This window comes from Bufo bufo, chromosome 1 (assembly GCF_905171765.1).
Source record: "Bufo bufo chromosome 1, aBufBuf1.1, whole genome shotgun sequence".
NCBI classification, from domain to species: Eukaryota; Metazoa; Chordata; class Amphibia; order Anura; family Bufonidae; genus Bufo; species Bufo bufo.
In genome coordinates this window covers 666,524,270-666,546,346 of record NC_053389.1, presented here as the reverse complement: position 1 = coordinate 666,546,346, position 22,077 = coordinate 666,524,270, and the positions used below count along the sequence as shown (strand labels likewise).

At 43.0% G+C, this 22,077-nt stretch overlaps 1 protein-coding gene across 5 annotated transcripts in view; it reads right to left on the bottom strand.

Annotated features, from left to right (window-relative positions):
- Positions 1 to 6,770: 6,770 nt before the first annotated feature.
- GABPB1 (GA binding protein transcription factor subunit beta 1) overlaps positions 6,771 to 22,077 on the bottom strand; it is a 57,922-nt gene continuing 42,615 nt past the window's right edge. For 4 of the 5 annotated variants that reach the window (XM_040414041.1, XM_040414042.1, XM_040414043.1 and 1 more), the window contains 2 exons: positions 10,187 to 10,243; positions 6,771 to 8,367 (listed from right to left, as the gene is read on the bottom strand). In XM_040414041.1, the coding sequence (XP_040269975.1) occupies positions 8,215 to 8,367; positions 10,187 to 10,243 (210 nt within the window). In that variant the 3' untranslated portion in view covers positions 6,771 to 8,214. The remainder of the gene's footprint in view (positions 8,368 to 10,186; positions 10,244 to 22,077) is intronic. The other variant, XM_040414044.1, reaches the window with a different exon arrangement.

Sequence of the window (22,077 nt, the reverse complement as noted above, 5' to 3'; positions counted from 1 at the left end):
AGGACAATAGCAGGGCTTTCCTTTTTTCTTAAGCTGGCAGGTAAGAAGCCGTTAGCAGCTTATTTTCCTATTAAACAAATGATGAAAGGTTACCGTAAAAAATTTCCGTGTATTGATAATAGGAGGCCAATATCAGTTGAGTTATTGGGGAGTTTATATGAAATTTTGTCTGCCATTTGTCTTGATTTTTTTTTGAAGTTTTGCTTTTTCGGACGAGTTTTATATTAGCATTTTTTGCAGCATTAAGAATTAGTGAATTAGTGTCTGCCAGTCGTTCGGTATGTTCTGGTTTAAAAATGGAGGAGGTTGTGTTAAATACCGGTTTTGTTGAAATTTTGTTGAAGCGTTCAAAGACGGATCAATATGGGAGGGGCAAAATTATAAGGTTGAACGAGTGGGTGGGTTCTTCATTGTGTCCAGTTGGCATGGTTCGTGCTTGGCTTGAGGTTCGTCCGTCTGGTCCGGCCCCTTTTTTAATTCATAAGGATGGTTTTCCCTTGACTAAATTTCTATTTAGCGCTGTACTTAAAAAATGCTTGGCGGCACTTGGGCTGAGTTCTTTAAAAATTTCTTCACATTCCTTTAGAATTGGTGCAGCAACGGAGGCAGCTAGGTTCGGGTTAGATGATGCCGTCATCAAAAGGATAGGTCGCTGGGATTCAAATAGAGTTAGATTATATGTTAGGCCGGATTTATTATGACCAGACTAAATTATTTTCAATTTTTTCAGGGAGTCAGATAATTGTTTGGATTTTGGGCCCGTCGTATATATACTGGGGCCAGAAGAGAGCAGAGAAGAGAACGTACACTGAAAACTTATCTTTTGATGGCTCATCCTTGCAGGTGTTTTGGCAGGGTATTAGAGGAATGGGATGGAGCGGTGTGTTACGTGAAATACAAAAGTTATGCGCTAGTCTTCCCCATCCTAATATTTTAATTTTTCATGTGGACGGGAACGATTTAGGTAAAATTAAGACATGTAGGTTATTATGGGAAATGAAGAGGGATTTGTCATTATTGAGATGCATGTTGCCAGACACTGTTTTGTTTTTTTCTGAAATAGTGCCTCGCTTGGTTTGGTCTTTTAAAGAGTATTCCTTCTGTGAAAAAATTCGTAAAAGGGTTAATAGAGCCATGAATAAATTCATGCCCTTGCTTGGCGGGTTCTCTTACAGGAATATTGATCTGGAAGGATGGGAGATAGGTCTTTTCAGGTCGGATAATGTGCACCTGTCTGAAATTGGAATTTACATTTTTAATTTAGGTTTGGAGGACGCTATTGAGAAAGGGCTGCAATGCTTGTGGGGGGCCTCGCCTTTTTAAGGCGTGGCGTGTGGGATTTATCGCTCAGCTACAGCTGAGTGGATTGTGTTTTTTAATGGTTAATGGACTGAGTTTTAATGGTTAAATTATTTATTTATGCTAATTTATTGAGTAATGAATTTTAAGGTAATTTATTGGTAACTCATAATAAAGCATTGTGGCCTTTTCATGCAACTTTGATGTGTTATTTTGTTTAAGTATTGTCAATGTGTATCGGGGATTATTGTGTGTAGTGTGCCTCCATGAATGAGCCCCCCCAGAGCGTCTAGCTTGGGGGGGGACATGGGAGCACATACACATGAAGGGTTAATTTTAGTTATAAAATTTAGTTATAAAATTGTAACTGGAAAATTTTTAGTTTTTGTATAACTCATCCCGCAAAAATCATACCCTACTCAAGGTTATCGCCAAAAAACAGAAAAAATTATGGCTCTCAGACTATGGAAACAGTAAAACATGATTTTTTTTTGCTTCAAAAATGAAATCATTGTGTAAAACTTACATAAATAAAAAAAAAAGTATACATATTAGGTATCGCGGCATCTGTGACAATCTGGTCTATAAAAATATCACATGATCTAACCTGTCAGATGAATGTTGTAAATAACAAAAAATAAAAACGGTGCCAAAACAGCTATTTCTTGTTATCTTGCCTCACAAAAAGTGTAATATAGAGCAACCAAAAATCATATGTACCCTAAACTAGTACCAACAATACTGCAACCCTATCTGGTAGTTTCTAAAATGGGGCCACTTTTTTGGAGTTTCTACTCTAGGGGTGCATCAGGTGGGCTTCAAATGGGACATGGTGTAAAAAAAAACTGTCCAGCAAAACCTGCCTTCCAAAAACCGTATGGCATTCCTTTCCTTCTGCGCCCTGCCGTGTGCCCGTACAGCGGTTTACGACCACATATGGGGTGTTTCTGTAAACTACAGAATCAGGGCCATAAATATTGAGTTTGGTTTGGCTGTTAACCCTTGCTTTGTAACTGGGAAAAAAAATATATTAAAATGGAAAATCTGCCAAAAAAGTGAAATTTTTAAATTGTATCTCTATTTTCCATTAATTCTTGTGGAACACCTAAAGGGTTAACAAAGTTTGTAAAATCAGTTTTGAATACCTTGGGGGGTGTAGTTTATAGAATGGGGTCATTTTTGGGTGGTTTCTATTATGTAAGCCTCGCAAAGTGACTTCAGACCTGAACTGGTCCCTAAAAATTGGGTTTTTGAAAATTTCGGAAAAATTTCAAGATTTGCTTCTAAACTTCTAAACCTTGTAACATCCCCAAAAAATAAAATATCATTTCCAAATTGATCCAAACATGAAGTAGACATATGGGGAATGTAAAGTAATAACTATTTTTGGAGGTATTACTATGTATTATAGAAGTAGAGAAATTGAAACTTGGAAATTTGCAATTTTTAAAAATTTTCTGGTAAATTTAGTATTTTTTTTATAAATAAAAAATATTTTTTTTTTACTTCATTTTACCAGTGTCATGAAGTACAATATGTGACGAAAAAACGATCTCATAATGGCCTGGATAAGTGAAAGAGTTTTAAAGTTATCACCACTTAAAGTGACACTGGTCAGATTTGCAAAAAATGGCCGGGTCTTTAAGGTGAAATAGGGCGGAGTCCTTAAGGGGTTAATAGTGAAAGTAAGAGCATTTCCACACACACAATGCGAAGAGAACTCAAGGGATTGGGACTGAACAGCTGTGTAGCCTAAGAAAACCACTAATTAGTGAGACAAACCAGAAAAAAAGGCTTCAATTTGTTAGGGAGCATAAAGATTGGACTCTGGAGCAATGGAAGAAGGTCATGTGGTCTGATGAGTCCAGATTTACCCTGTTCCAGAGTGATGACCGCACCAGGGTAAGAAGAAAGGCAGATTAAGTGATGCCCCCATCATGCCTAGTGCCTACTGTACCAGCCTGTGGGGGCAGTGCTATGATCTGGGGTTGCTGCAGTTGGTCAGGTCTAGGTTCAGCAACAGTATGTGCTCCAAGAATGAGGTCAGCTGACTACCTGAACATACTGAATGACCAGGTTATTCCATCCATGGATTTGTTCTTCCCTGATGGCACGGGCATATTCCAAGACGACAATGCCAGGATTCAATCTTTGGGATGTGCTGGAGAAGGCTTTGCGCAGCAGCGGTCAGACTCTACCATCATCAATGCAAGATCTAGGTGAAAAATGAATGCAACACTGGATGGAAATAAATCTTGTGACATTGCAGAAGCTTATCGAAACAATGCCACAGCGAATGCGTGCCATAATCAAAGCTAAAGGCGGTCCAACAAAATATTAGAGTGTGACCTTTTTTTTTTTTTGACAGGCAGTGTACATACACACTTGGTAAAGATGAGTGTGCATGGCTATGAAGAAGTTGAGAGGAGATGGATAAGAGTTGCTGAGACGTCTGTTCAGCCATTGCATTTAAATGGATAGGTTAATTTTAACAGAAGATAAGTGATAAGGTGTGAGAATCTTCAGCCTTCAAGTTATTGAAATGCTCTTTGGATCTCTGTATAATCACATCCCAAACTGTTCAGAATCCAAATGCACACTGTAAGTGACCTCTCACTTAAGGCTACTTTCACACTTGCGTTCGGTGCGCATCCATCTTGTATCTGCACAGACTGATCCGCACCGATAATGCAACCGCTTATATCCGTTCAGAACAGATCCGTTTGCATTATTCTTAAAAAAAAAAAGTCTATGTCAAAACGGATCTGTCCTGACTTACATTGAAAGTCAATGGGGGACGGATCAGTTTTCAATTGCACCATACTGTGTCAATGAAAACGGATCCGTTCCCATTGACTTACATTGTAATCCAGGACGGATCTGTTTGGCTCCGCATCGCCAGGCGGACACCAAAACGCGGCAAGCAGCATTTTGTTGTCCGCCTCCAGAGCAGAATGGAGGCTGAACGGAGCCAAACGGATGCATTCTGAATGGATCCTTATCCATTCAGAATGCATTGGGGCTGAACTGATCCGTTTTTGACCGCTTATGAGAGCCCTGAAACGGATCTCACAAGCGGACCGAGAAACGCCAGTGTGAAAGTAGCCTTAGCTGCATACGATGTTACAAGACTCACAACTTACAAGATCATAGAATCCCTTATATATAAGATCTTTAATGCGTTTCTAGACATGACAACCAATCTATGGACAATTGAACAATTTTCTCCCAGTAAACATGTTTATATATAAACAGCCTCATTACTGATCTCTAAGTTAAATAGTGGCACATCTCTGGATTTCCTGGGCGGTAGTACATTTCATTAATATATTTGGTCTGCTGATGCCCATTAAAAAATAAATAACAGAAGTAAAAGTTAAACAATACACTGGGAGAGATTTATCAAACCTGGTGTAAAGGAAAACTGGTTAGGTTGCCCATAGCAACCAATCTGATCCTTTCATTTTCCAAAGAAGCTCTGAAAAATGAAAGGTGGAGTCTGACTGGTTGATGTGACAACTAAACCAGTTTTCCTTTACACCCGTTTTGATAAGTCTCCCCTAATGTGTACATATGAGTGCCCCCTCTAAAATATACTTACTGCTGTCATGCTAAGGAAACAGCAAATTCATTGTGGACTGGATGATACTCATGCTGTCAAATGGCTGAGAGCAAATAATATTACCGAGGCAGAAGGGACAGGGGTAAAGGGATTGTCTGACCAAAATACATTTTTGATGAAAGTCTGACAATGGTGTAAAATAATAAACTAATTTATACTCACCTTACCGATCCACCGGTGCACCTATTATGATGCTTTCCGATTCCCCGCTAGACTTGATGGGTCCCTCTGGATAAAACAGGAACCAATTTTTTAGCCAAATCGCTATCTGAGGTTGGGCACCACTGGAGTCAGTGACTGGGTGGTCATTTCCTGTGTGTCAACAGGGGTCAGAAAGTAGAGACTAGCAGGGAACCAGAAAGTGCTTAATAGGAGTGACAGAAATTGGCATTTTCTTGTTTTACACCATTCTCAGCATTTTTTTCTTAAACATTTTTAAGAAAGGTCATTTTCTAAACAATTACAAAAACCTAGCTAAACAGTTAAAGGGGCTGTGTCACTTCAGCGAATAGCATTTTTTATGTAGAGAAAGTTAATACAAGGCACTTACTAATGTATTGCTATTATCCCAATTGCTTCCTTTGCTGGCTGGATTCATTCCTCCATTAGATTATACACTGCTTGTTTCCATGGTTACGACCACCCTTTTAATCCTAGACTAGCCTATGTGAGATTCCACTGTCCCGGCCACTAGAGAGGCCGGCACTTTTTCCTATAGTATGCAAGCATGGCCACCGCTGATGGATTGCTGGGTGGTCGTAACCATGGAAACGAGCTGTGTATAATGTGATGGAAAAATTAATGCAGCCAGCAAAGAAGGCAATATGGACAATCACTATACATTAGTAAGTGCCTTGTATTAACTTTGTCTACTTAATAAATGCTATTTGCTGAAGAACAACACACAACCTCTTTAAAGGGAGTCTGTCAGCACATTTTCCCCTTTTTAACAGTTCCCATAGCGCTGTAGCCGCAACACAGATGATTAAAACGGTACCTTTATATGCTTTTGTGGACTTGTAAAACTACCAAAAATGAACTTTGATGCATATGTAAATGAGGGCTCGCAAGTGCCCAGGGGCGGAGTCCACCGCGTTGGTGCCCAGGCATCTCTGCCTTTTCGGCTCTTATCCCCGCCCAGCCTCTTCCTCTGCCCGCCCATCTGTTTTCTCTCCCCCTCAGCGAGATCCCGCGCCTGTGCGCTGACTTCCTTGGCCGGGGCATGCGCACTGCGAAGCCCATTGCTGGTACGGCATCGCGGTAGCTTTATGCGCATGCTAACAGATCATACAGAGAGGTAAATTTATCTGCATGATCCGTTAGCCGGTGCATGCGCATAAGCTACTGCGATGCCGTACCAGCAATGGGCATCGCAGTGCGCATGCCCCAGCCAAGGAAGTCAGTGCGCAGGCGCGGGATCTCGCTGAGGGGGAGAGAAAACAGATGGGCGGGCAGAGGAAGAGGCTGGGCGGGGATAAGAGCCGAAGAGGCAGAGATGCCTGGGCACCAACGCGGTGGACTCCGCCCCTGGGCACTTGCGAGCCCTCATTTACATATGCATCAAAGTTCGTTTTTGGTAGTTTTACAAGTCCACAAAAGCATATAAAGGTACCGTTTTAATCATCTGTGTTGCGGCTACAGCGCTATGGGAACTGTTAAAAAGGGGAAAATGTGCTGACAGACTCCCTTTAAGCAGCTTTGCAAATTATTTACATATTCTTTACTAACGTTGAACAGATTTTGACTTCTGGTTTGCAGTTACCAGCGAGCGGTGCATTGTAAACCTGCTGTCCGCTGTTAACCACTAGCTATGAACTGGGAATATGAAATCAAATCAGAACAAAAAGAATAGTATATCCAAAGTTACTCCACTTTTATTTTAGATTTTAATTCCTCAACCCAATAAATATGGGTTATTCGTATTGTGAAATATGATATAAATCTGGTATCCATCATTCCATCAGATAGCTAACTGCAATAAGAGATAGCCACATGTAAAAATAATACCCTCATATATTTTGATTGTTTTGTACTTAATACTCTGTCACATTATTTTCATGAAAAAAGGAAACAATTGCATATTTAATTTTAACAAAATGATAACATAATTACATTGTACAATGACAGTTCTGTGTAATAACAGGAATATTTTACTTATCATTCCTTTTGTTTTCTTGGAATAAAGTCAGAACATCTATGTGATTGATTAAAAAAAAAATATTTAGTTCGTAATTTGTGCATAGAAACAATGTGCCAGAAGGATAACATAAACTTACTGAATGAATATAAAAAAAAGGTTAAATGTAATTTATGCTTTCCATATCCCAAAGCCTAGCAGAACTCTAAACCATACCTGCCCTGTTTTAGGTAAACATGAAGACTAAACGAACTGTTCCTCAAATAAGGATAGTTAAGCCACCATTTCAATAATTCCTTGACACGTCTGCCTTACGAAATAGCAATTAAGGATCTGAAGATCTCATTATCTTCTTCTCCAGATGCATTGATCTGTACGTGTTAATAAAAGCTTTTCGATGGAAGCCATTTTACGCTTTGTAGCCCGCTAGGTTCCCCAAATTTGAGTCTGGTGGACTATGGTAGATGTAACAAGCCAATTATCAGTGTATAGAAAAGGACCATTCCATATATAAAGATAAATGCCTGTTCATGAGAGATAGCACAGCCCGATATGTGCAGAAATAGAAAAAATGCATGCATCATATGTACAAAAGTTTCTTCTCAAAAAATATTAGCTTCATATACATGTAAATCTACCTGGATGTTTCAGAAGTTAAACATATAAAATTTTTGCTTAGTAGAAAAAGAAATAAAGGTTCAAATAATAGGAGACACAAATGAAAAGCTGTACAAAGATTTCCACTAGGAAATGGTAAGCTCAAAGGCCACGTTGATCTGTTTAAAGAAAGCACTGCAGATTTGAGGCGTTTGCCCATTTTTGCGGAAGGTGCACAATGGAGAGAGAGGTACGTCGCTGCCCTCTTACACGCAGAATGCTGTCAAAGCTTTGACATGGTATTCTCTGCAGCTTTCAAAAGCCAGAATCAACAAATATGCTAATTGTAATAAAACAAAACAAAAAAACTATTTACAGTATTTTTTAAATACTTTTCACAAGGGTTGACCTTATTAAGACCAGCACTATTAGGATAAGTGTTCTTGCTGGAGATCTGTTCTCACGATATCCGTGTCCCACTTGTGGCACACAAAAGCACACAGAAAAGATTGGGGCGTCTTGTGAATGAAAATATGAAAACCCATATGTCCACTAGCTGTTACACCACCTCCTTATTAGTCTGCAGCCTGGTCATGGCTTCTAGCTTCTGTCTGTAGGCCTCTGCCTCCTGTTCTTTTTTGAACAGCTGCTGGCGGTATTTATGAGCTTCTCTGTTGGCCTCATCTAGTTGCTTCTGAAGGGATTCTCTTTCCTGTGAATAAGAGAAAATAAAGGGATTTTTACAATCATGCTATTGTAGAACATCTCAGGCCTGGAGCCTGCATTGTTAAAGTGGACCAATTCCTTTCATGTATAAGAAATAAAATAACAAAATAACAATGTTTTATTGTATTTTTGATGAAGTAAACTAGAATTGTAATCTATGTCCGTTAACTTTTTTAATGGGGTTGTCCAAGATTCCAAAAAAAGTGAGACAGAGCATAAAAACTAAATAAAAAAAGGAGGTACTTAAATACTTACCTGCTGAATCATCTGCTGCTCCAGTGCTGACATTTAGGTCCTTCCCACCGCTCTATCTACAGGGCTGCAGGGCTGACATCACGTGACTACTGCAGCCTCATTAGCTTACCTTTAAGGCCAATGATATGCCTTAAAGGTACGCGGCAGCTCTGTAAACAAAGACTGGAGCAGAGGACTGAAACTGTTTCATTTGTTATTTTACACCAGCTTAAATTTTTCATAATCTTGACAACCCCTTAAAGGGAACCTGTCACCTGGATTTTGTGTATAGAGCTGTGGACATGCTCTGCTAGATGGCCGCTAGCACATCCGCAATACCCAGTCCCCATAGCTCTGTGTGCTTTTATTGTGTCAAAAAAACGATTTGATATATATATGTAAATGAGGCAAGTAAGGTGCCCAAGGGGCTGTTACTAACGTTTCTGGTGCCCAACCACGCCCACTGTGAAGAAGCCCAGCACCGCCCGCATCATCCGAATATCCTCCCAATGTCACAAAGTTAGAGCGCCGTAATCTCGCGCATGCGCAAGTACGCCGCATGTCAGTGCCGCCATAGTGTTCCTTCCCTGTGCTGGCACCAGCCTCAGGGAACGAACTGCGCATGCGCTAGCTGTGAGATTACGGCGCTCTAACTTTGTGACGTCGGGGAGCAAGGAGGAGATTCGGCGGATGCGGGGTGGTGCTGGGCTCCTTCACAGTGGGCGTGGCTGGGCACCAGAAACGTTAGTAACAGCCCCTTGGGCACCTTACTTGCCTCATTTACATACATATAAAATCGTTTTTTTTTGGACACAATGAAAGCACAGAGAGCTATGGGGACTGGATATTGCAGGCATGCGAGTGACAATCTAGCAGAGCATGTCCACAGCTCTATAGGCAAAATCCAGGTGACAGAATCCCTTTAAAATAAAAGGTCAGTGGAAAACAGCACATAAAAATGGCAATTGTATGCAGAAATAAATCTGCAGATGCTACAAAAATACCCTGATACTAATGGTAACAGGTCCACTTTACCACACATGAATGGCTGACATATTGATATTGTTTGAAATCCAGCGATCAATGGGCACAAATACATGAAGGGCTATAAAATGTAATAAAATGCTTATTGGGCGTATCTGAGCAGCTCTGTAATTAACAGCAAAAAATCTGATGTGAAGCTTCAAATGGATACTGGTTATAGTATATATCAGACGCTTATCTACCGTAACTACCCAGGAATACAGGTGGCTGCTGAATGATAATACAAAACTAGAATCATTATTAGCAGATACATCCAGAATTATTGACTGCTTCAAAAGGCAAACAAGAAAATAAAATTGATAAATCAAATAAAACTTGGGTGACTACATGAAAGCCAATGGGAAAGGCAAAAAAAAAGGTCCCACACAGAAAGGATAGGGCTTCATGCACACAAAAGTTTTATTGGTCAGGAAACATAAAAAGAAACCAAAATCATACACACATCACCCACAAAAGCTGGAGAAGACGGGTTTGTCCAGAGATTCTCTCGGAAACATACAAGACTGGTTTAAAATGTATACAGGTACCTGAGAGAACTCTTGAGTATTCACAATATAGATTTCTGACCCAGAAGTTTCTGGAATCTGGCAGGCCGAAAAAAATTTAAAAAGGAGAAAAACAGTTTTACAATAACTAATGTAAGAAATCAGCATTGCATGCTGCCAACAAGAAATTACTGAAAGATAAAAAATAAAAAAAAAGTTCCAAAGCAAGGAATCCTATTAAAAGGGGTTTTCCATCTGGACCAGCACCATAAATGTCTACTAGGTCCTGGTCTAACCTCTCGGACCAACTCCTATATCAAGAACATACCCATCACACCGCGCCAAAAAGGGAGAGTAGGTTGTGCATGTGCAGCTCCCTCCATTCACGGTTATGAGCCTTACAGAAACAGCTGAGTAAGCGCACTTGGCTACTATGGGAAGTCACATAGCATTGAATGGAGACAGACATGCATGCGCGGCCTGCTCTTCATTCCCGGCCCCGTTCTTGAGTAGGGACCAACACCTATTAGACATTTATAGAATATCCTGTGGATATGCCATAAATGTTCAGATGGGAATAACCCTTTAAAGATTGTATAAGCGTTACTGCAATCACTGACCATTCCTAGCAAAAGAAACAGATATACAAACTAAGGGCTCAGGCACACTAACGTAAGGGCTCAGTGCCCGTGCTGTGGACCGCAAATAGTGCACGGGCCCCGGCTGTGTGCACTAGGTGCTGTGGAGCCATTAAGTTGAATGGGTCCACGATCCGCAAGATACAGTAAAAGATAGGACATGTTTTATCGTTTGTAGAGCGGAAGCACGAAACCCGTGAGCCCACAAAAGCACTTTGCAGTGTTTTGTGGGCTTCCGATACGTGCCCTCTGCTCCGCAAAAGATAGGATGTCCTATATTTGGCCATATCTTGCTGATCGCAGACCCATTCAAGTCAATGGGTCCGCATCTGCAGCACCGAGTGCACATGGCCAGTGGCCATATATTGCGGACTCGCCGTTTCCAGTCCGCAATATGGGCACAGAGCCCTTAGGTTCGTGGGCATGAGCCCCCACGCTGGGTTTACAAATTGCAAATACAGTACCTGATCCCAACTTTTACAGACACAGCCTAGTAATTACGTTTCCCATCAACCCTCTTTACATTCTAAGATCATGCAATCAAAGAGACTGGCATAGATTTATTTTATGCAAATTAAAGGTGCACTTCTGTCAGAAATGGGTATTTTTAAACACAAAATTCATAGAAAACGTTTTCTTTTTCATTTCAGCAGTACCATACGACTCAAATTTATATTCAAAATACTGTGCTTCTGTAGCAGTCATCACAAATGATAAGGCCCCCCTAGATAGATAAGTGTGGCTGTGAAGGGAAGATGTTTTCTCCAAGGTAACCTTCATGATAATAATCGGCACAGAACTGGGGTAACACTATGATAGCTCTATTGTTCTCTTGATGGGCCTAGTAAAAGATGCCAACCGAAGAGAAATGCAGTTATCAATGTAACAGGCGATGCTCTAATTCAGTCACTAAAAGGGGTGCTCCCTTTGTCCGCAGACCTGCTGAATTCAGCAGGCCGACACTTCTGGACTAGAATTCAGTACTTTTACAGTGCTTCTCAGTACTGCGCACACCAGTGCTGCGATGGAAAGGAGCTTGATGAGACTTGTGGCCTCGCCCTCCCCATGACTGGCAGCTTTCATTCATTTTATGCATAGGAAAGAAATCTGCCTGTCATTTTTAGGATGCGTGGACGGGCGGAGCCACGAGTCTCATCTCACTTGCAGTGCTGGTGTGCACTGCAAAGTTTGTCCTCCTAGTACTGTGAAAGTACTGAATTCTAGCACAGAAGTGACAGCCAGCCGAAATCAGTGGGTCTGTCACTAAACTATCAGCAAGGGCAGCATTGTAGAGATGACAGGATCGCTTTCATTGAAGTGGAGGGTCAATGTCACTAGATTTGGTGTTCTGGGGTACAGGGAATTAAATTCTCCAGGAATTATGAAAATACTTAAATATTACTTTATTATAAACATATTCCCAAATACCTTTCATTTGTTATAATGGCTTGTTTTGTCTGGAGAGCAATCAGGGGAAATAAAATGGCCGCCTATTAGTACACACAGAACCTGTCCTTATCACAGACAAGGACAAGTTACTTCACAACACTGAGCTAAAAAACTGCCTCATCCTCCTCTCTGCTCATCAGGGATTATGATCCCTCTTTAGGAATGGAGTTCATGAGGAGACATGAAGGACAGAGAGGACGGACAGGACAGACTGTCGTAATGTGGGGCTGTGGTAATGGAGACTGCATACAAGTGCTGCTGCTCTTTAGCATCATACCCACCCTCCACTCTGCTCTTCATGTCTCCTCAGCTTTCTCCTACAGAGATTCAGCTGAAGATCATATTAAACTGTATTCAGGATCATCATAATACCTGACAAGTAGGAGAAATGGATGAGGCAGCTCTATAGTTCAGTCATCTGAAGTATCTTGTCCTGCTGTGTGATTAGGACAGGTTTTGTGTGTACTAATAAGATGGTGGCCATTTTATGTCTCCAGATGATTGCTCCCCATGCAAAACTAGCCATTATAACTAATGAAAGATATTTGGGAATGTATTTCTAAGAAAGTAATATTTAAGTATTTTCATTAATTTTATTTTCTTAATTCCCCAATAATTCCTTTAATAGTGTACAATCAGCCTCTGTTAACCAACGTATGCTGTCTTCTGAAACAAACAGTGCATATAATCACCTCAATAAAGAGTCTCTGTCAGCATAATCAACCCTATTAAACCAGTCATACTGCCTGGTAGGGTTGATCATGCTAACTAAAAACTTTCGTTTGTCTTAATGTTAATTAGCTGCAGAGATATCTGCATTTTATTCATATGCAAATTAGCACATTGGAGCATTTTTTTTGTCAGGGTTGTTGGCACAAAAATGGCATAAGGCCTCAGTTATATAAAAAGCTTTCCTTAAGGGCTGTTTCACACGAGCGGATGCCGTGCGTGACATCCGCTCCGTGAATGACAGCCAAGACCCGATGCAGACTGCAGAGGCACGGAGCATTAACATGATTGATAATGCTCCGTGCCTCTCTGTGATCTCTTTACTACGAAATCACAGTGACAACTTTATCTCACTGTGATTTCGTAGTAAAGAGATGACAGAGAGGCACGGAGCATTATCAATCATGTTAATGCTCCGTGCCTCTGCAGTCTGCATCGGGTCTTGGCTGTCATTCACGGAGCGGATGTCACGCACAGCATCCGCTCGTGTGAAACAGCCCTAAGGGTTCATTCACACGTCCGTGGAATGGGTCCGCATCTGTTCCGCAATATCCCGGAACGGGTGCGGACCCATTCATTCTCAATGGGGCAGGAATAGATGTGGAGAGCACACTATGCACGGCCCCGATCTTCCGGTCCGCAACGCTGGAAAAAAAATAGAACATGCCCTATTCTTGTCCGCAATACACCACGAACGTGTGAATGGACCCTAACTGTATTTGTGCCTCTATAAGACTACTTACACACTTGCGTTTACATTTTCCGGTATTGAGATCAGTCATAGGGTCTCAATACTGGAGAAAAACGTTTCCGTTTTGTCCACATTCATTGTCAATAGGAACAAAACGCAACTGAACAGAATGGAGTGCTCCAAAATGCATTCCGTTCCATTTGGTTGTGTTCTCATACCGGAGAGCAAACTGCAGCAAGCTGTAGTTTTCTGTCCGGAATGGGATGCGGATCAAAACGTATCCGTCATAACCCACAATGCAAGTCAATGGGTATGGATCAGTTTTCTCTGACACAATAGAAAACGGATCCATCCCCCATTGACTTTCAATGGAGTTCATGACGGATCCATAATTGCTATGCTAAAGATAATACAACCAAATCTGTTCATAACGGATGCTTGTATTATCAGTAACGGAAGCGTTCTTGCTGATCCCTGCCGGATCAGACAAAAACGCAAGTGTGAAAGTAGCCTAACAAAGTCACAAACAATCAGCAACTTCATCACTGTTAAGCCTCATGCACACGACAGTTGTTGTGTTCCGTTCCGCAAAATGGGGTTCCGTTGTTCCGTCATCCGTTTCCGTCTTTGTTTCCGTGTGTCTTCCTTTATTTTTGGAGGATCACCAGACATAAAGGAAAGTAAAAAAAAATCTAAGAAGGTTTGCCGTGCAAATGATAGGAAAAAAAAACGGACGCGGATGACAATCTTGTGTGCCTCCGTGTTTTTTAGCGGTCCCATTGACTTGAATAGGTCCGCGAACCATTTTCCGCAAAAATAATAGGACAGGTTATATTTTTTTTACGGACTGGAACCACGGATCACGGACGCAGATGACAAACGGTGCATTAGCCGAGTTTTCAACGGACCCATTGAAAGTCAATGGGTCTGCAGAAAATCATGAAAAACAGAACAACGGACACGGAATAAAACAACGGTCGTGTGCATGAGGCTCAGTTTTCATTATTTCATAGTAAAAGTTGGAAGGCTGATTCACTGCACATGATCTGCAATCACCAAGAAGAACCTGCAAAGACAAGTTTGGGCACTTATTTGGGGAAACATTTTCGAGCCATATTTTTTTCCTATATTCTGTTGGAATGGGCTGATTGTTTCAAGTGATTATTATGCTTACCAACACACACATATTCTCATCATAAAATCAGATTATATTTCTAGAGTAGAGTGCGCTGGACAAATAAGGGGGCTAATGTATCAAGCCCTGAACTCCACAAATCTGGTTTTAAAAAAAAGTCACAAAATAGGGCTTTGTGACTTTCTGGGCTTAGCTCTAAAAAATGTGCAACTTTTTACACCACTCACTTCACTTTTGAAAAGTGGTTGGGAAATGGTAATGGTTTGCTATGCTAAATATTTTCACTCCAGATTTATCACCATGAATTTGTAAACTTCCCAGTGGAGGAAGGGAGGTTGGAGTAGGAAAGATGGAGCAGCATTTCTTCACAAAAAAAATTAGGTTTAAATATACGCCAAATTTATACATTATACAAGATTTGATAAATTTGGCGCAAAGTGTGCAGACACAGACTAAAGCAAAACGGACTTTAAATATTACCCTCACAATAAATTCTCCCAATTCTTCCATAGCACACACAGATTTGGTCACAGAAAATAAATGCACTGTATTGAATTTATACTTCATACAGCTATAAAGTGCATTTAGACAAAATTTGGCACAAAAAGGGGTTGTCCTGTTCAACAACTTAATCCCTATCCACAGGATAGGGAATAAGTGTTTATTCGGCAGGGTCTGGCCACAGGGGCCCCAGCCAGTCACTATAAGGGAGACCCATGTTCTTCCATTTGAATGAAGTGGCGGACACGTATGTATGCTGCTGTTCTATTCAAACCTATAGGGCGTCTCATCTTTGATTAGTACAACCAATACGTTATTTTTCTACTGTAGCAACTGATGTTGAAGCTTCTGCCCGGATTCGATAGAAAGGTTTTTTCACACATAATAATTGCATTCAGGAAAAATTGCTGCAAAAAACACTAAGTCCTCTTTCACACGGGCGTTGCGGGAAAATGTGCGGGTGCGTTACGGGAACACCCGCGATTTTTCCGGGCGAGTGCAAAACATTGTAATGCGTTTTGCACTCGCATGAGAAAAATCGCGCATGTTTGGTACCCAAACCCGAACTTCTTCACAGAAGTTCGGGCTTGGGATCGGTGTTCTGTAGATTGTATTATTTTCCCTTATAACATGGTTATAAGGGAAAATAATAGCATTCTGAATACAGAATGCATAGTAAAATAGCGCTGGAGGGGTTAAAAATAAATAAATAATAATTTAACTCACCTTAATCCACTTGCTGGCGCTGCCGGCATCTCGTCTGTCTCCTTCTTTGCTGAACAGGACCTGTGGTGAGCATTCATTCCAGGACCTGTGGTGATGTCACTCCGGTCATCACATGATCCATCACATGACCCATCACCATGGTAAAAGATCATGTGATGACCGGAGTGACATCACCACAGGTCCTGGAATGAATGCTCACCACAGGTCCTGTTCAGCAAAGAAGAAGACAGACGAGATGCCGGCAGCGCCAGCAAGTGGATTAAGGTGAGTTAAATTATTATTTATTTATTTTTAACCCCTCCAGCGCTATTTTACTATGCATTCTGTATTCAGAATGCTATTATTTTCCCTTATAACCATGTTATAAGGGAAAATAATAATGATCGGGTATCCATCCCGATCGTCTCCTAGCAACCGTGCGTGAAAATCGTACCGCATCCGCACTTGCTTGCGGATGCTTGCGATTTTCACGCAACCCCATTCACTTCTATGGGGCACAATATAGAGCATGCTGCGATTTTCACGCAACGCACAAATGATGCGTGAAAATCACCGCTCATGTGAACAGCCCCATAGAAATGAATGGGTCAGTATTCAGTGCGGGTGCAATGCGTTCACCTCACGCATCGCATCCGCGCGGAATACTCGCCCGTGTGAAAGGGGCCTTACACACTGAACGCAATTGCAGAAAAAACTGACTGAACTTGTGTGCAAAACCATTAGTTCTTCCCTGAACAGATCCTGACACAATCTGTATCGCTCATGTGAAAGAGGCCTTAAAGGGCTTGTCCCCCTTTTGGTGTGGCTTGGTTGGCAAACCTCCCTGCAAAGTGTTGGGTCTTTACATGCTCCCAGCCGTGGGTCCTGAATCTTTTGCTCCCCTTCCTAGGCTGTCTTGCTCTGGTCCCCCACTGTCAACATCTGCTTTGACACCCGCTGCAGCAGTGACCTGCCCCCCTATTGTCATGTGACCAACTGATATGACGCAAGTGGAGCAGCCCTTTAAAAGAATTTGGCACCAGTGTTCTCCAAGGGGCATTTTAAAAAACTGCTACATATCCTTTCTGGCAATATTATTATGGGGTTTATTTGCAGCTCTATTCCTTTAACAAGAAAGGAGAAAACTGCAACCACATTGGAAACTGTACTGTATTCAAATCTGCTGTTTTCAAACCATTTTTCTTTGTTATACCGCAAAGGCTTGGCCCTGGAAGTGGATAAAAGGCACAATAAAAAAAAATCCACATACCATTATGTGGGGCAAACTAAAACTGTTCAAAAACGCAGTTTCTATGCAGTGCGTTTTTTGTAGTTTTTGCTGGTCCCTGGCTGCCCCTAGCCCACGGTGTCACAGGATTTGTACACGGTTCGTGCTCTCTTCAGCTTAGAGAAATGGTGCACTAACTGGCTTGCCTGAATTAGAGCGTCCAACAGATGCTAAAATTTAAAGCGGTCGATCACCATGAGCCACTCTCTTTTTAACACACTACATAAGAAATAAGGCGTGTATAAGTTTGTGTAACATTTACATTCTTAATAATTACTTAGAATACTGTTGCTTTAACAAATAAATAAATAAGCAAAATGACAAAACGAGTTATTTCTTAACCACCTAACTGTTTTGCCTGAGTCCAGCTGGGGCAGTGGGAAAAGAAGCCAACTGTTCTGCCCAAGCTGGGCTCGGGCAGAAAGTAGAGTGGGGAGGGCTGCTTTAAATGCTGCTATCTCCTGAATGGTAGCAACTGGTCTTGTTTGAAAGCTGACAGTCCAGGCTTTCATACAAGACAACAATGACAACATTAGTCCAAGCAACAGAGGAGAAATCACTGTCAGAAATCGAGTCGGGAATAATGGCGGGTAAAACAAGGCTGCAGGAGGAGAAAAATATTAAAAATATATAGAAAAGTGGCATTATCATTATTGTAGTGACCCAGATAATAAAATTATATTATTTTTACCACACAGTGAACGTAATTTTATCTCCCCCCCCCCCCCCCCCCCCACTAAGTGATAAATACCCATTTAGAAGAAAAAACACTTGGGGCCACAAGGAGACGTTATACTGTGTGGGGACAGCCGCAAGGAGACGTTATACTGTATGGGGACAGCCGCAAGGAGACGTTATACTGTATGGGGACAGCCGCAAGGAGACGTTATACTGTATGGGGACAGCCGCAAGGAGACGTTATACTGTGTGGGACAGCCGCAAGGAGCCATTATACTGGGTGGGGGCAGCCGCAAGGAGCCATTATACTGTGTGGGGCAGCCGCAAGGAGACGTTATACTGTATGGGGGCAGCCACAAGGAGACGTTATACTGTATGGGGGCAGCCACAAGGAGACGTTATACTGTATGGTGGCAGCCACAAGGAGACGTTATAATGTATGGGGGCAGCCACAAGGAGACGTTATAATGTATGGGGGCAGCCACAAGGAGACGTCATACTGTATGGGGGCGGCCACAAGGAGACGTTATAATGTATGGTGGCAGCCACAAGGAGACGTTATAATGTATGGGGGCAGCCACAAGGAGACGTTATAATGTATGGGGGCAGACACAAGCAGACGTCATACTGTTGGGGGCAGCCACAAGGAGACGTCATACTGTTGGGGGCAGCCACAAGGAGACGTCATACTGTTGGGGGCAGCCACAAGGTGACGTCATACTGTTGGGGGCAGCCACAAGGAGACGTCATACTGTTGGGGGCAGCCACAAGGAGACGTCATACTGTTGGGGGCAGCCACAAGGAGACGTCATACTGTTGGGGGCAGCCACAAGGAGACGTCATACTGTTGGGGGCAGCCACAAGGAGACGTCATACTGTTGGGGGCAGCCACAAGGAGACGTCATACTGTTGGGGGCAGCCACAAGGAGACATTATGTTATGGACTATTGATATAAAATGGATACTTGCTTGTTGAGAACTATACTGTAGTTAAAATGGCGGTCAGGTACCCAGCCAATGCCTATAACAAGAATCTTGCTCTTTGATTTATCATGTGTCACAAGACGGTTTCCGTTCAGCTCAAGCAAGCAGCCTCAAAGAGACAGAAAGTAACAGCTTCCCCCATCTGGAAGGGGGAGGGGGAATTTCCTCTTGCACATAGATGTGACAGAAGATACAGAGTTTATAGCCAATAGAAAAGATATACGCCACCGTACACCCCCCACTTATTCCTGTACTATATACTGTCTGCTGTTCGGCAATAAAGCAGAGATCCTGTTATGACCTCCAGCTGTGTGTTGTCTCAGTATTGATCTCTCAGTATATGTATACTTAAAGGGGTATTCCCATGTTCAGTTTTCATACTTACCTTCGTCCAGCGCGACGTTCACTTCCTGGATTCGGCGGTGTTTGATTGAAGTCTTCTCCCGGCCAGGCCGCGCTTGCGCAGAAGACTGAAGTTTTTCTCCCGGCCGGGCAATGTCCTGAATGCGCATGCGCCATGGTGACTTATTCCTGGTCTGTATAGTACAGAGCCGGCGTGCGCGTTCGCGGCTCTGTACTATACTGGCCAGGAAGAAGTCATCATGGCGCATGCGCGGCGGCGTGCGCGTTCAGGACATTGCGTGGCTCGACCGGGAGAGAATCTTTAGTCTTCTGCGCAAGCACGGCCTGGCGGGATTCGACAGGAGAGGTGGCCGTAACCAGGGCCGACGAAAGACAACAATCAGGTAAGAGGGGACTTATATTCTCAAAAAGGGTGGGAATTGGGTAATAAAATGTATTTAGAAAAATGATCACTGTCAAATCATTAACAGATTTAACAGTGATCATTGTGATGGGAATACCCCTTTAACATTAATTAATTTGGAGCAGTACATCAACCGAACTGGCAGCTTGACCAGAACCAGAACAGTAATATTGTATGGGGGCAGCCGCAAGGAGATGTTATACTGTATGGGGGCAGCCGCAAGGAGACGTTATACTGTATGGGGGCAGCCACAAGGAGACGTTATACTGTATGGGGGCAGCCGCAAGAAGACGCTATACTGTATGGCGGCAGCCGCAAAGAGACGTTATACTGTATGGGGGCAGCCGCAAGGAGACATTATACTGTATGGGGGCAGCCGCAAGGAGACATTATACTGTATGGGGGCAGCCACAAGGAGACATTATACTGTATGGGGGCAGCCACAAGGAGACATTATACTGTATGGGGCAGCCACAATACATTATACTGTATGGGGCACTGGGGCAGCCACAAGGAAACTTTATACTGTATGGGGGCAGCCGCAAGGAGACGTTCTACTGTATGGGGGCAGCCGCAAGGAGACGTTATACTGTGTGGGGGCAGCCGCAAGGAGACGTTATACTGTGTGGGACAGCCGCAAGGAGACATTATACTGGGTGGGGGCAGCCACAAGGAGCCATTATACTGTGTGGGGCAGCCGCAAGGAGACGTTATACTGTATGGGGACAGCCGCAAGGAGACGTTATACTGTATGGGGACAGCCTCAAGGAGACGTTATACTGTATGGGGACAGCCTCAAGGAGACGTTATACTGTATGGGGACAGCCTCAAGGAGACGTTATACTGTATGGGGACAGCCACAAGGAGACGTTATACTGTATGGGGACAGCCACAAGGAGACATTATACTGTATGGGGACAGCCACAAGGAGCCATTATACTGTTTGGGGCAGCCGCAAGGAGCCATTATAATGTATGGGGGCAGCCGCAAGGAGACGTTATACTGTATGGCGGCAGCCGCAAGGAGATGTTATACTGTATGGGGGCAGCCGCAAGGAGACGTTATACTGTATGGGGGAAGCCGCAAGGAGACATTATACTGTATGGGGGCAGCCACAAGGAGACATTATACTGTATGGGGGCAGCCACAAGGTGACATTATACTGTATGGGGGCAGCCACAATACATTATACTGTATGGGGCACTGGGGCAGCCACAAGGAAACTTTATACTGTATGGGGGCAGCCGCAAGGAGACGTTATACTGTATGGGGCAGCCACAAGGAGACGTTATACTGTATGGGGGCAGCCGCAAGGAGACATTATATACTGTATGGGCAGGCAGCAGGGCACAAGGAAACATATACTGTATGGGCAGGCAGCGGGGCACAAGGAGACATTATATACTGTATGGGCAGGCAGCAGGGCACAAGGAGACATTATATACTGTATGGGCAGGCAGCAGGCCACAAGGAGACATTATATACTGTATGGGCAGGCAGCAGGCCACAAGGAGACATTATATACTATATGGGCTGGCCGCTCGGCAGGCAGTGGGCCACAAGAGTCACTATACTGCATGGGGCCACCAGGAGACATTATACTGTCTGGACTTGGGAACTAAACTGTAAGAGGGCCACAAGGTGACATCATACTGTATGGGACAACAATTTGTAACCCCGCCGCCATCAGTATAATAATGTTTTGTGGCCCCCATACAGTAATGTCTTCTTGTTGCTCCTGTATGGGGGACACAGAGAGACATTATAGTTTATCAAGTGCCATCACCATGTGCAGTGCAGCTTGCAGGCAGGGCCAGGGCCGCAGAAGACAGACAGTACAACCTTTATTTCTGACACCTGGGCCGTTAGGGTCTCTCACTCCTCTTCCCCACCTTGGTTTGGACACGGACTGCTGACTGACTTTGCGGCCGCTGCAGGAAGTAAAATGTACGGTACGCATATGCACGATGCAGGGGCGGGCTGACACAGATTTAGGAGCGTTCAGCACACAAATTACCGCTCCTATGATGTCACCAAATACCACGGTTATTTGGAAACAGCGATATCGCCGTTTCTTAATACTGCGGTATATCGTTGACACCGGTTTACCGCTCAACCGTACCCTCCCCACACACACACACAAAGGGCGCAGTCATGTGACCACTCTCCGGAGTGAGACAGAAAAAGTAGTGCAAGTACATTAGTAAGTTGCAGGGCCTGGCAGGGAAAGCACAGGGAAAAGGAAACACGTATAACCCCTTTAATTTTATGAGCACAGTGTGATGTGAAGCAAGACTCAATGCCATGTACTGACCATGTGCCGCCTGTCCCCAGCACTACATACACTAGTACTATTAATATTTCAGGAG